General features: G+C 38.4%; 1 protein-coding gene across 2 annotated transcripts in view; it reads right to left on the bottom strand.

Moving 5' to 3' along the window:
- Nucleotides 1–706: 706 nt before the first annotated feature.
- Nucleotides 707–15,962, bottom strand: part of LOC306845350 (KN motif and ankyrin repeat domain-containing protein 4-like) — a 54,734-nt gene continuing 39,478 nt past the window's right edge. For both annotated transcript variants that reach the window (XM_079378097.1, XM_079378096.1), the window contains 9 exons: nucleotides 12,635–12,702; nucleotides 9,965–12,376; nucleotides 8,067–8,160; nucleotides 5,830–6,063; nucleotides 4,235–4,319; nucleotides 3,924–4,143; nucleotides 3,489–3,631; nucleotides 3,059–3,259; nucleotides 707–1,410 (listed from right to left, as the gene is read on the bottom strand). In XM_079378097.1, the coding sequence (XP_079234223.1) occupies nucleotides 1,297–1,410; nucleotides 3,059–3,259; nucleotides 3,489–3,631; nucleotides 3,924–4,143; nucleotides 4,235–4,319; nucleotides 5,830–6,063; nucleotides 8,067–8,160; nucleotides 9,965–12,376; nucleotides 12,635–12,650 (3,519 nt within the window). In that variant the 5' untranslated portion in view covers nucleotides 12,651–12,702 and the 3' untranslated portion in view covers nucleotides 707–1,296. The remainder of the gene's footprint in view (nucleotides 1,411–3,058; nucleotides 3,260–3,488; nucleotides 3,632–3,923; nucleotides 4,144–4,234; nucleotides 4,320–5,829; nucleotides 6,064–8,066; nucleotides 8,161–9,964; nucleotides 12,377–12,634; nucleotides 12,703–15,962) is intronic.

The raw sequence follows: 15,962 nt of genomic DNA, 5'->3' as shown, positions 1-15,962 counted from the left end.
ATGAAAATTTGTTGAAAATGTACTCATCCTCAGGCCATCCAAGATGTAGATTATTTAGTTTCTTAATCAGAACAGCTTTGGAGAAATTTAGCATTACATACTTACTCCGCAAGGATTTTCTGCAGTGAATGGGTGCCATCAGAATGAGTCCAAATAGTTGATAAAAACATCACAATAATCCACAAATGATCTGCATGACTTCAGTGCAACAATTAACATCTTGTGAAGCGAAAAGCGGCATGAAACAAATCCATCAAGGCATTTTAACTTTAAAACATTGCTTCTGGCCAAAATACAAGCCCATAATGCACAATAATGCTTCCTTAAGTGGAAAAAGTTAATCGCATGTTGTCCTCTCACATCAAAATCCACCAAAATATTGGTTTAGAACTGTTTTGCACTGTTGCTTTTAAACAACGACAATATTTCTCTCCTGATTCAGATGAAACGTTTTGTGATGCTTTTATCAGCTGGTTGGACTCTCATTCTGACGGCACCCATTCACTGCAAGTGAGGTGAGCAAGTGATGTAATGCTAAATGCAAATCTGTTACAATGAAGAAACAAACTGATCTACATCTTGGACATTTTCAGCAAATTTTCATTTGTGGTTGAACAATTACTTTAAAATAATTAAATCAAGCTTCTACTGTAAATCAGCATTAAAGGGTTTTTTTTCTTTCTTTTTTCCTCCTTTTTTTCTATTTCAGTGCTTGGCTCTTTGTTGGGATTAAAGATGGGAGACATACTGGCAACACAACTGTGTGACTGTAAAACTCCTTTCCCTGTTCCACCTGCAAAGGCAAGGAATGTTTCGGTACTGGGCCTGACCGAAAAACCCTCATATAGGAAGACACATCAGGTTAAAAGACAGGCCTTGGATACATTACAGGGGAAATATTACAGAAAAGTGCAATAAAAAATAAATATAGTGAGTATCTGATCACTTCTTTAATAACATTCGTAGATTACGCTTGATCGCCTAACAAAAATATAGTCACATTACCTGAAAATAGAAGGCCAAAACATGTAACAATGTACCATGCCTGCTAAATAGCTACAGTAGCTGTGCTTCAGGGCAAATGGGAAGTTTAGGGAAGCCCACCTTCCATGGCATCTTTGATTGGCATATGGAAATACATTTCTCATTGGCCGTTTCTCAAAGAGAGAATCTGCAAATTACTGGTAAGTGCTGTCTCTCTATAGTTGACTGCTGGCCTGGTCAGCGAGTCAGGTCGAGGCAGTAGAAAGATGAATCTGACAGAACCAGTTGGACATGAAGACAAGGCCTTTGAACTCAGAGCGGAGCTGTAGGATCTGTGACCGTGGCTGGATCAGTGCGAGCTTTCAGAAGTTCAACAATGTCTGAGTGGGAAGCCTTTGTGGCTACCAACAGAGCTGTGTGTCCATCCTATTAGTGATAGAGGGAAAAAAATTAAATGTAAATGACGCTGAAAGGCAGGTTTGTGGTTTATGAGGATGATTGCATGTCTCACAACATGCCCACGCTGGGATCTCCCTAATTTAGATTGGTGTGAACAGCAAAAAAAAAAAAAAAAAATGTAAGTATGCTTTTTTTCTTCTCTTATATGCACACTTACAGTTCTTTGTAACCCCATAAGAACAGATCTGTGATTAATATTTGAGTCACAGTCCAGCGGAGAACCACTGCATTAAATGCACTCTGTTCGTTTAAATGATTAAAGATGCATTATTATGGCTTCACCAGCCTGTGGGACGGATTAAACTGATTCTGAGAAACTGTCATAACTGGCAAAAACAAGCATTCTTTTTTCAAAAGGAAACAATATTGGCAATTAAGTATTAGTATATTAAATGTAAGTATTAAATGGTCAATACTCAGACATTTTTGCAAATTAGGCAAACACTTCTGAATATCAACAATTAAATATACACTGTTGTTCAAATGTTTGGGGTCAGTTGTTTTTTATGATTTTTAAATACTTTTATTCAGCAAGGGCATACTAAATTGCCAAGAAACAAAGGTCATAATAAAAGATTTCTATTTCAAATTAATGCTTTTCTTTGAACTTTTTATTCATCAAATAATCCTGAAAAAAATGTATCATGGTTTCCACAAAAATATTAAGCAGCACATCTGTTTTCAATGTTAATAATAATAAGTAATATTTCTTGAGCAATGTATCAGCAAAATAAAATGATTTCTTAAGGATTGTGTGACACTAAAGACTGGAGTAATGGCTGCTAAAAAAACATCAGATCTGCCATCATAGGAATAAGTTACATTTTAAAATATTAAAATAGAAAACAGTTATTTTAAATGGTAATATTTTTTTAAATCAAATAACATTTTTTTCAAAACACATAATAGTAATAATAATGAGAATAATAATAATAATAATAATAATAAAAACTTACCGAACCCAACTTTTGAACAGTAGTGTATATATTATTATTAGAAAAGATAGTTTTACATACAAGTAGTTATGTTCAAATGTTTGGCTAATAATAATAATAATATAAGACTACATTTTTCTTTATAATAATAAAAGCTAGAGCCATTAATAGTAAATAACTATTTTATAAATCTATATAAATTTTTATAAATAACGAACTATTTTAAAAATCTGAAGTAACTACTTTTTACCACTGGGTGGCAGTGTTGCATTTTCTTTAAATAAAATAAGCACAACTCATGGCTTGCCAGTTTCATGCGGCTCATAGTCTCAAGTTTTCACTAAAATTGCTCTTTAACATATTTCCAAATGTGTCAGAATTTATCTTTAATGTCTTGCGCTTTGAAGTGTCACACACAAAAGTCAAAAGTGCACTTACACTTAGCACTTACACAAAACATTTCTACCTACTCCAATTAAAAAACATAGGTTACCATGACTTATTGATCACATCATTTTTACAATGTATTTTTCTAAAAATGCATATGAAAAAGCAGAGTAGTAGGCCCGTCAAATTTCTAGTGTGGAGTAAAAATGCAAAATTTATATTTTCAAGAATAGAATGGGAATGTAGTGGCCTCAGAGTAAAGGGGGTGTTTTTAAATGCCGTGTCCCTCTCACCTTATCTGTGAGTGATATGTCACACTCTGGTCTGTCCAGCAATATTTTGGCTATCTCAGTATGGCCATGCTCACAGGCACACATCAGAGCAGTGGATCCATCCTGGTCCTGTATGTTCACATCAGCATCGCAGTCCAGAAGAACCTGGACCATCATCGTCCGGCCATGACTAACGGCAAGCATCAGTGCTGTCTGCCCTGACTAGTGTGGAGTAATAAAAAAAAAATTGTTTACATAAAACCATCTTCATCCTACCATATAATCAAAGAAACAATGCACTAAATAACAGCTCAATTCTGCACTCATAAAGAATTTGTACAAGATAAACCATTAAGAATGTAGTTGTCTGGTATAACAATGTCGCCTACACGAGTAACAAAATTGTGTGTTTTTGCAGTACAGGATATTGTGCCGGTCTTGCTGTGTGTACCTGGCTGGCTCGAGCATTGATTTTGCCCATTCTCAATAGCTGCTGAGCCACCTCCATGTCCTCAGGGCTCTCTGCCGCTGTAAGAGCTGCCAACATTATAGCAGTGTAGCCGGCCTTGTTCTGGTGATCCACCTCACACAATCCTAATGAATATAAAATTAATGAGAACTTTGGTATATCCACAGAGTTTGAAGAGTTTCCATTCTATAAAGTAAATATATTGATACGCACAAAAGATAAGAGTGGAAACTGCTACTATAAATGTAAAAATAACAAAAAATTGCTGTAAATGTAAAAACTTTAATTAGACAACGGACTGATATATCCAAACCAATTAATCAGCAATTCTTTGGACATTTTGGGATTGTAGATTTTGCAGAAAATGCTAATTCTTAGGTTTAACTTGCCTCAGGTATGAACATGCAGGTCTCTCACCTGTGTCTAGTAACAGCTTGACCACAGAGAAGTTGGAATGGGACACACTGTAGTGCAGTGCCATGTTTCCATTACCATCAGCTAGGTTTACTATGTAGCGCAGCAGAGTGGGAGTGTGGTAGCCCACCTCCCTCAGGTACAGCGTGACTGTCTCTGCCTGAGAGTCCTTCTGACTGGACACACGGAACCACTCCTGATATAACACCATCAGAACCTGCCTCTGAGATTCAACAGTCAAGAGTTAGGTCACTGAAGTACTTTAAGATTACATCTGTATTGAGGTGCATTTATATTCAACATTAACTGCTTACCATGTCTTTATTTGGGGAAGCAAGCTCAGCCATGCGATCCTTCAGGTAATGACAAGCAGCCATGAAGTTCTTATCAACTAACTCACTGCAATGATACAGATTTAGCTGTAATTTAAATCACAGGGACGCATTAAACTCATAAATAAATAGACAGGACATAGTGTCTTCTCTGCAGCCTAAGAAACGGTTTACAAAAAGAGATAATGAAAAGCTACTTCCCAAAAAAAGAGATATTAAATCGTGCATCAGTCTTTCAGCTTCAGACGAAGTAAATCACTGTCAAATACAGATTGGCTGCAGACCTGAGCCTCAAAAGAATATCTGTATTTGATACTTATGAAATACAATGCAGTTTGGCCATTTGAATCTTGGTAACATTACTGGCCTCTCAAGCAAATTGTTACCAATATTTAAATGGTATCTTCATTTGAAAGACACAAACATCTTCATGTACTTCTGGCACATGCAAATTCTGGAAAAGTTCTGTCGCTTGATGAGTTGTGTTTATCATTTTACATTCTTCTGTATGTGTGTTTTTAGACCTTTTTGTACTGGTGGGCCTATACCTACATTAACCCACTCAAAAGTTTGGGGTCAGTGAGATTTAAATAAAGATTTTTAAATAATTTTAAAACGTATTCCTTTGATGGCAACACTGAATTTTCAGCAGCCTTTACTTTAGTCTTCAGTGTCATATGATCCTTCAGAAATCATTCTGATATGCTGTTTTGGTGCTTAAGAACCATTTCTTATTATAAATGCTAAAAACAGTTGTGCATTATTTTTGTGTAAACCGCGATACAAATTTTAGGGATTCTAGGGAACATGTACTTGAATAGAAATCCTTTGTAACCAAAAGAAAGAAAGAAAGAAAGAAAGAAAGAAAGAAAGAAAGAAAGAAAGAAAGTCTTACTGTGCCAAAAGATTGACACTTTTGATACTATTAGATATTAATGGTTGGAATTAGTTGCAGAAGAATATTATCAAATATGGTTTATTAATATTAACTTAGAACTAAAGCATGATATAAATGTATCTTTATGTCTGCTGTATTTGCCATTTGTTTGTCTGTCAACTTTACCAAAACCAGAAAATTTGAAAAATCTATAATTACAGCTTTCCCTACAGCAGAAAATGAATATTTTAATAAAAAATGTGTTTTCATAATCATAAAAGAAGACCACACCCTCCGGGTTTACCATATGGCCATGTAGCTTTAAATGATTCAGTCTTTTGTTCTGAAGCAGTCCTTTAAGTGGACCAGTGACTGGGCATATTAAACTTGTCACTCAGCGCTTGTACTTTCCTGAACAAAAGGCAGGATTGTGTCTGATTCATAACAGAGGCTCCTGCCTTGGGAAACATGCATGAAGGGTCACTGCATATTATGAGCTAATGAGCTTTTCACACCAGGTTGAAAAGGTAAAGGGGACTAGCACAAAATAAAAGTACTCTTTGAAGTTTTTACCATGGCAGAGATGCCATTGGATGTAGAACATAATATAACTCTCATCAATTGACCACTTAAGCCGTAGGGACTTGAATGAGTTACTCGTTAGCAAACTCCCTCTTTTCACCACGGCCCTCCATCTCACCTGACAGGCTGCTCCTCCTGGGGACTCATGGTGGCCTGAGCAGCATCAGGCTCCTTAGAGCCCTCTGCCACCTCCGCCTGAACCCTATCACCTTGCTCCCTAGCAGCAGCAGCCTCCTCCTGGACCGCTCCGCTCTCCTCTCCCTGCTCCACCTCAGGCTCCGAGCTATCCACTTCCTCAACCTCGTCCTGATCCTCCTCCCCACTGGAGTCCTCACTGGAGGTGGTCTCATAGCTGGACACACAGATAACTTGAGTCAAGGGCATTAGCAAACTTTTCTATGATCAGGATTTTATGTCAAACCTGTGTTTAGTTATGACAAATACCATTTTATTATATTTTATTTGATTTAGTGTACACTAGAACTTTTTAAAACTATTTGGTTTACATTAATAAGATAAAAGGGTCTTTTAATCTATATTCTACACAATCCTTACTGCTAATGGCAAACAAATGTAATTTGTTGGTTGTGAATGGACATGTAAAATTCTTGTATTTATACAAGTTCTTCAACTGAGAGGGTCCTCTGTGGAGTCTGAGGGGTTCTTATGTGTTGAGTCCGTCTGAATAATGCCGCTCTTCATGGATGTTTTCAGATAGGCAAGAGGAATGGCATTCCCACAATTCCTCAGGGACATGGGTGAATGAAGGCCTATAGATGCAGGTCAGGTGACTATACATTTATTAGGGTGGTGAGTATGAAGGCCTCTTTTGAGTACTTCAGATCAGAGACAAGGAGGCCATGCGTTGGTTGAGTGTTATGCTCTTCTGCTATCGTCTTCGTAATCAAGATTTCCAAATGTGATTAGTCTAATAGCTCTGCATACACCTTATAAATAAGAGAATTGGACAGAAAATGAACATGCTGGGCAGCCAAAGATGGCGATTCAGCATTTTGATACTGCTATTTGTGCTTGGCTGACAGCGCTAAATAACAGAATGAAATTATCTTATGGTGTTTTGGGTCAAAACTGTGTGCAAATTCTGAAATCACCAGCTGTCATCGAACAACAGCAGTGCAGGGCCTCTCTCAGCATAATCACAGTCTATCAGACATAGACGCAAGCCAAATCTACCAACACTCCCACACGGTCTGAGTCTTTTCAAATAATATTTCAAAACAGCAGTATAAATAAAAGGTCATACATGTATGCCACTTGATATTATTCACAATATAGATATTCCAGTATGTTTTGACATACTGATAAGATAAGGTCCTAACTTGTGTTTTGTTAACCAGTCATGCACATTAATTAATTCTGAACTCTTCTGCTCAAGGAACCAGCATATTGCAGCATAACAATATGAGTGCCAACTCCAGAAATCTCTGATATGAGTATCTTAAACACCGACAATTCATGGTACAGCACTACTGCAAGTGAAAAAATATATTTATAAACATATGTTTCAAAATATACAATTTTGAATAGAAATAAGTAATGAATAAAGCATAAATGTAGGCTGTCTGTAAGATTGGAAATTAATTTTCTTGCACCTGAAATAAATGTTTTGGTATATGAAGGTTAAAAGCAAATATCTTTTCAATGTATTAAAAAAAAAAAAAAAAAAATAGATCGATACGCTCAACGAAATTAGAGAACTCCAAATTTATGTGCTAAAGAAATAGATCCGTTAAGCTGATTTTAGCTATTCCTTTCTGATCAGTCAGGCCAGCTGTTTGCCCTACTCTATCAGGAGGATAATTATCTTATTGTTGAAGGCTGGTAAAATACAACTGAGACAGAACCATCTCTGCTGGCAAGCTAAACAAATCATTCACCGGCGGACACAGCAAAAGGAAGCCAGACAGAGACACAGCAAGAGAGAGAGAGAGGGACAGAGAGAGGACTTTGTTCTTTGTGTCATCTCGCTAGGCCTCATGCAACACTCACTAGGCATCATGCAACAGCCCTCACAGAAAACAATGCCGACACCTCATGGCCAATTTCTAACAGAGCACTGTGATGAAGGATGAAACAGATTAAGGGATGCAAAGAGACAGGCCGGACATCTGATGCATGGATGTTGATGAAATAGGCTTAACCCTACACACTTCACATGAAAATACCAGGAACTGTGATTCTGGGGGAATTAGTAAATGTAAGGTGTAACCTTCATTTATGTCCCCCATTAGACTTTTAGGAGTTTTAAACAGATGGCAGGTGATTTTATGAAAAGCAGTACCATCCACATAAACTATTTTGCTGCATGCAGAGAAATGTGCTAAAAAAACATACCCTCCATTTACGCCAACAAACTTCAAGTTCTTCTTCGCTCCCCCGTTGCCCTGTTTGTCAGGACAATCGTTCTTCTTCATGATGGATTTGAGGCCTGATATGGGGGAGATGGTCAGATATGTGAAAATGTAAGCCAAGTTTGCACCTGTTCATCATCCCTAGCACTAACTCTATGCATCACACAATCCATTTGTCCAACCTGAAATAAAAAAGTCTAGGAGATATTACATTTGAATGTCTTGAAATGCATTTACCAGGAGTAATGTGAACAACAAATGCTGAGCTGTACAGTTGCTGTGCTCCACAGAGTGGGTAAGTCAGATGTACTCATTCATAATGTAGCACACCAAACTGTCAAAACAACTGTTAGAGTCACAGAGGTACTTATATTTTAAAAGAAATAAAAAGAGACTACCATTCTCACCTATACCACAAGAAATTCTCATCAGTCATGTGATCGTAAAAGAGATAGAATAGAACAAAGCATTTCCAGAGATTTGTTCCCTAGTGTTTTTCTGAGATTGTTGAAGGGAACAGAGGTGTGTAACAACCAAAGGAGCCAGTGGATGCAATTACAACAAAGCACAAGAAAAAGTGTTTGAAAAGCTTCTGAGAACTATAAAAAAGCTAAACAAAACAAAGTCCCACAAGACGATGTGTATTCCATAGGACACAAAAAGATAAGTATGGATCAAAATTAGCATCAATTTAGTAAAACAGGTTGCTTTTAAGTGACCATAGTACAATATTCAGTGGGATTGCAGAAGAACATAATTAGAACAAAATAGCATAATTAACTGTGGTTGCACAAATAACAATGGATGCCAGTATTTATGAGACCGCATCCGTTTGCAAGCACTGTAATATGAGCCAGATGCTTTTAAACTGTCAACACACATCTCCTAAATTATCTGTGCATACAGTAAGCAACTTCAATATGAATGCGCAATGCCACTGGGTCCCTGCATTGCAACAGACGGGTTTCTGTGCTCCACATGCATACATAATCAGGCAAAAATATGCATATTTGAACTTATTATTTCAAGTTGACCTTAACATGTGTTTTAGCTCTTTAGATTGTCATCTCTAGCTCCCAAAACCTTCACTTCAAACTCTGCATGGCCTGTTTCATATTGCTTGTAAGCAGAGTTTATTCAGATGTATGGGTCAACTTCTTATGTAGAACAGATTAAACTGGAATGTTTGCTAGTTATCAATGGACAACATGATGCCATAGTATTAGTAAGTGCTTGAATGTAAAGTGTATTAACTGGGTCACACTTTAGTATAGGGACCAATTCTCACTACTAACTAGTTGCTTATTAGCATGTTTATTATTAACATATGGCTGTTACTTATAAAGTATATATTCTGCATGACCATATTCTACATCCCTAATCCTACCAAATACCTAAACTTAACAACTACATACCTTACTAACTATTAATAAGCAGCAAATTAGGAGTTTATTGAGGCAAAAGTCATAGTTAATGATTTGTTAATAGCAAGAATTGGACCTTAAAATAAAGTGTGACCATTAATGGTATAGTATAGGCATTTTTCGTATGATTGGACAGACACTGAATCATACAATATTAATCTATTGACAGTATCTAGTAAACCTTTTAACTATACAAATGGTTACAAATAAATTCACATGGGTCATAGAATAGTGATTTTTGTTTTTCCTTAGTGTTATAACATGGTTGACACTTGACACCTAAATAGCATTGATTACAAACTGCACATGCAAGCTTTGTGAAACAGGCCTACAAGAAATATCTAATACCAAAGAACTAACCATCTAAGTCTAAGAGACATTCACATCAGTCATTATTGTCTGTTTATTGAGTGTACTGAGAAGGCACATCACTATATGAAATGAGACCTAATCTTACCTGATTGTCGTGCAGCCCCTCCTTTCTGAACAGGTGAGTAAAAGGCAGATAGGGCACTGAGGGACCCTCTCAGGTGGCTTTGAATTGAGCTTATTTTGGAAGAATGAGGTTTCTGAGAGCTCTCTCCTTTCGCATCTTGGCCTCCACTTCCCAGGCTGGCCCACTGCTCATTAAGAAGGCCCTGTATGCGATTAACAACCTGACCGATTGCTGCAGGAGAAGCTGTGGCTTCAGGTGACTTTTGAGACTGAAGATGGGGTTCCTGTCCTTGTGTTTCTCTTGGTTCCTGCTGTGTTTGCAAACCTGAAGTTCTTTCTTCTCTTGCTTTGTCTGTTACTGTGCTTTCAACAACCGGACTCTCCTTAGATTCAATCTCTTGGACAGTGGGCTTAGGAACTTCATTTTCACTGCCCATAGTCTCAACCATGGCACTTTCTACCATGACATATTCTTCAGTGTCACTCTCTGCAACAACGATTTCACTGACTTTGGTATCTATAATCTGACTTGACACACTATCGTTGATATCACCCTCTTGTTCTTTGTCAGATTCTGTCTTCTCTAGCATTTCAGAGACCTGCTGACCACTGTTAACTTCTAGATTATCCTGGACTTCAGTCTCCATTGCCTGGTCACACATGACAATCTCTACCGCTACAATTTTCTCTGCTGTAGTGACTTGTGCTAATATTTCAATGTCTCGAACTTCTACTATATTCGTCTGAGTGCTCGAGCATTTAGAGTCTGTTTCTTTGGGACCCTCAGCTGGTTGAGGTTCTGTTGAGATTCCTTTCTCCACGACACTTTTGCGGTCTGTACTGACTGATGCATCACATGTGACAACTGGTTCAGATAGCAGCTCTGTCTCGATAGGACCTTGAAGTTTCTGCTCCTTCACTTGATCATTCAGTTCCTGTATTCTCTCATCCTTTCGTCTATTCTCGTCCATCTGCTCTCTCAGTAAGGCATTTGTCTTTTCCAATTCACAACTGGCCTTGCTTAGACTCTCTTCCAAAATGTTCAGTTTTGCTTCCAGCTCCAGGTTAGTGAGAAGTTCCTGTTCGGCAGGTTGGGCTATTGTAATTTCTTCAGTTGTAATTATTACACTCAATCCCATAACAGTCGCAGTGTCTTCTTGAGTGGATGTACATTCAGATATGGCAACTGATTCCTCTGATTCTGAAATCCCTTGTGACTGCGTTGACTGTTTATCTTCTAACAACGTCTCTGATGACCTATCCTGCTTTTCTGCTTGCTCTGAAAGACTCTTTGATGCTTCTTCTTGAAGTGTAGACTCCTGCAAAAGTCCCTCTGCTTCATCTGGGTCAGTTGGAGTTTCTGCTTTGTCTATGAGTATTACTGGGACAGACACTGGAGCTGGCAATTGTTCCTTCTTTGACTCTGTATCAGTTACTTTTTCTGACTCCTGCTCTATAATAACCTGCAACACAAGATTTTGTTCCTGTTGTTCTGTGGTTTTGTAGGACTGTACTGCTTGAACAATTTCAGGATCAGCTGCAGTATCTGTGTAAATGGAAGGAGCATCTTTCTTTTCACTTACAGCTGGAGGAACAGCACTGTCTTGCGCATCAGTCTGATGAACCTCACTATTTTGCTCGGATTTGTGTTCTTGAATTCTTTGAAGCAGTTCTTCCCTCTCTGTTCTAAGAGAGCATATTTGAGCCCTCAACTCAGGGATAGTCCTTACTTGCTCTTCTAACTCTCGCACCCTTTTCAGCGCAGCTGTGATTTGTTGATGCAAGCTGGCCCTGTCCTGGGGAACACTGCCTCTCCTGTCACCTCCATCCGCTGGTCGAAAAAGCCTCTCAGCTGAGCCGTTCTGCGATTGGGAACTCTGCTTGTCAGTTGAATCTGAACCTTTCCTACGTGGGACATTAATAGGCATGCTGGAGGCTCTTAAAAGGTGAGGCCTAACATTAAGGCCCATGGGTTGTTCGTTCTCAGATGAGGTCTGTACTTGAGACTCTTCTGCAGGCTTTGGTGAGGGGAGGTAAGAACTCCAAGGAGTCTTTGACTGGCTGGCAGGGGAGCCTCCACTGGTGCTACTGCTACTACTTGTGGCATCACTGGCTCGGAACTCAAAAAGCTTCTGGACTTCAGTAACACGTGACTTGGGTTTGGACCCTAAAGTGGAAGTATTGGCCCATGTGTCTTTGGCTAGAGGTCGAGCGCCATGCCCAGGAAGGCTGAAGTTGCGTGGCAGTGTGCTGTACTTTGGGCCCCTGTTCTTGCGTTGGATGTGCACCCTTTTGATTGTGTTCCCTTTCTCTATGTCATCTACATACTTCAGGAAATCCAGATCAAGGTGAAACCCATAGGGGGTCTCTACAGAATATGGCAGCTGTTTACGCTGTACTCCACTATCTGTGGCCTTGGAAGGAAAGCCATTTGCTGAAATACAAGATACATATTACACATTTTGCATTCTCTCATTGTACTTCCAATTCAAGCAGCCATTGTATTATTGAGCATATGGAGCATAATTAGTCAAGACAACAAAACAGTTAATGTTGTTATCACTGTGCAAGGCTTTGGAAGACATGAAATGCAAACACTTTTATGCTGTCAACTATTGTATGAAGACAAGTGGAAAGAATATATTTACACATTTAAAACTGGAAATGACAACAAACAGTCTAGCACTCTTACCACTTTTCTTGTCCATTATTTCTGTTTTTGCAGTATCATGGGTGGAATCTGTTGTAAACACTGGAAACCTGAAGAAAGATCAAATGTACAGATCTAACTTTTTTATTTTTTATTAATCACCTAATGTATCAGTGACAACTATAATTATTTGTCAGCTCCTGTACAAATTATAATAGTTATTTTCTGTGTAACCTGACTTTGTATTATTTGTTTGTTGACCATTTTACACCACGCCACTATTAAAACCACAGTGACATAGTAGTTCATTCTGTTAAATTTACTCCAGATGGCTCACAGTTTATGTGGGGTTGATTTAGGCAATGGAAAACAATTTTACTATTTTAGATTTAGGATTCTTCAGGGGCTTACGTAAGGCTGCTGATCAAAATACATCATGTTAATACAAACTGAATACACCCTCAGGCTTCAGGTCTGCAGATCGACTTGACAAAATTTCTCACTGTCCTATCTTAGTCATCCTAACTTACATAAATGTGGCAAGAAAACATACAGCAGGCAAAAGACAATCTCGCTTGACTATAAGAAAACTAACTGCTGTCTTTGTTAAAAAAGGTATTTGTTCCCACACTAAATCAGTCACTAAAGACACTCAAATTTGTGTTATTCTGAAGCAGCACCATACTGTAGTTTGACCTTTGAGCTTTTTAACAATTATATAATCTATTGTTTATTATTACTGTGCCATTTCTAAATTAATACACTGTACAGTATGTATAGCACTGAAATGGTGTTGGATGCAACTTCACACAACACATTCATTAGAGCCCTTGAGATAATTATGTAGTCAAATTACACATGAAATGTGAACCTTCTTCTAGTGAAGATGATACTTTTGCTTAAATGGAACCATAGTCAAACCCCTCAGGGCATGTTTGCAGATCTTAACTATGTACTGAACTTATGGGAGAAAGATTACTCAAAGATGTGTCATCTGGCTCTGATTTCAATGTTGTAATCTGAGCCAAAGGCTTGGAAATTTGGACAGTTTGGAAAAGGATATTCATCAAAGTTGCTATTCGAATATGTTTCATGAAATCTGGATCACTGGCTGGCTGCTGGGTGTCAAGATCTGGACAAGCTGGCACAAAAATACTTTTGACCACTTGGAGCTAAATTTACAATAACATTTTCACAATGCACCATCAAGAACAGAGCCTTTAGATGAAGTTGTTTGTACCTGTTGGAGATAAGTATTTCACTAAGTGCTAGCAAGGATAGAAATATGCCTCGGTTGTTTTTTAGAAATGGCTTTGAGCCATGATTTGGTTGAGAAGTCAAACACTAAGCATTCTGAAGTATAACAGAGTGCCAACACAGCATTTGGTGATCAGACCATCAATCAGCTATAGCTCCCATGATTTCCGTTCACAACACATTTACTTCAGAGAATAATATTTTCAAATCGATGCACCAATGAAAGAGAAACAGGGCGGTGTAGCATAGGGGTTATAGCTCTAGGGATGCAATCAGAAGGTTGCTGGTTTGGTCACCACAAAGACCAAGTCATGAGCAATCAGTGTCGTGGCCTTGAGTAAGGCATTTAAACCCAGGCTGATCCAGGGGGACCGACCTTTTAGTAAGGGTACTGTAAAGTCTGTTTGGATGAGAATGCCATCTAAATCAATGGTTCTCCGCTGGTTTCACTTCAGGACAAAGGCTTTATATTGGCCATCAAGAGGAAACACAAAATTAGAGAAAAGTTTGTCATACAAATGTAAACAAAATGTCCTTCAAATGACAGAAATGTTGTAAGTTCTTGGCATTGGTTTCTTCATGGTTTTTGAGGATGAGGACATGTCATATGCTGGCATCTGCCTAATCTGACAGATGAATTTCGATACGGAAATTGAAATACGGAGTTTGACTTGACATCTATTAAGGAAATCATTCTCAGATGTCATAATGCTGAAGTGTTAAAATGTTGTTGCTAAGGAAATATTGAGCATCTTAATTAGGCTCCTTAGTGTACAAACAGCCTGCATTTATCCCCAGGTTTCAAGGCAAAACCCCATAATAGTGTGAGTCTGAACTTGACTGACAGCTGAATCCCCAGAATCCGACACACTGCAGCAAGCATGGAAAATGTACAGCTTCTTAAGTCCTCCTGGAGAAGAAAGGAACAAGGCAGGGATGCCAGGGGATAAGGGGCATCCCCAACCTTAGAAATGTTTAATGCGATTCAAATACACTGTCTGTCGTTGAGTCTTAATTAGCCAGAGCTGGAATGCAACTTGTAATTGCTGAGCAAAGTGAGGCCTAGCCGCTTGTCAATTATCCACATGGAACACAACACTGCCTATTTAATTAGATACTGAAAAAGAGAGAGTGAATAAGTAAAGAAGCAAGTGGGAGAGCGAGAGAAAAAAGAGGGCACATCATGGCCACTGGAGAGAAATTACTTTAATAAGACGACTTTCATGCAATCCTCTATTGGCCTCATTTGCAGGAATATGTTTTAACTTATCAGTGGTGATATTAGGCTATTTGAGTGAGTACATCTCAAGACTTCATGTTTATAGTTTGTTTCAAGATCGCCTTTCCTTTGAAAGATGGTTTGCTGTGAACCAAATGTTTAGAATAAACTGTTTCCATTGCACATCCTGAAAAATCATTAAATTTGATTGCAATACCCCATGTATTATATAAATTTCATTGGTTGACCTTTTTATCCTGCTTTAGCTCACAGATAACCCAGCGGACCATGTACTGGTGAGCTATAATGGAAAGTCACTGTTTATTTAGCTATTCACAGCAGATTTCATTCAATATAACTAATCAAATTGCAGTGAAGGAGCGGAAGTAAGGGAAGGAAATCAATCTCATTTGCTGCTTTTGTAACCGTGTAGGGGCCAAATGCACACAAATGCGCACACACACAAACCACCTGCAACCCTACAAGCTCAGCATCTAGTCCTGATTAGGAGTGCCGAAGCCTTGAAAAGAAATCGAACCAAACAGAGCCAAAGGCAGCAGAAACCGCTTGAACAGCCAACAAAATAACATCTGTGGGCATTCTCAAGGCATGCCAGCTGGACAAGCAGGGAAAGATTGTTAATGTTCCACATGCCTGTTATTCATGATCCTCACCATAACCCTGAGACTTCAGGTCTGAGAATGCACAGATTCAATATTTTCACACCAAAATGAATGGCAACTTAAGGAATTTAAGACATAACCAACTGTTTTTTTAATTAAAAAAACAAGATGTCCCTTTGATCGTTGCAGGCACAGCTGCATTGTGAGATGCTGGCAAACTTCACAATATAGGTTACGCAAATATAGGCTACGCATGAGCGTCTGAAAGCGG

Source organism: Barbus barbus (genome assembly GCF_936440315.1).
Source record: "Barbus barbus genome assembly, chromosome: 25".
NCBI lineage: Eukaryota > Metazoa > Chordata > Actinopteri > Cypriniformes > Cyprinidae > Barbus > Barbus barbus.
The sequence above is the reverse complement of the archived record's forward strand: the minus strand, read 5'-3'. Positions and strand labels throughout refer to the sequence as shown.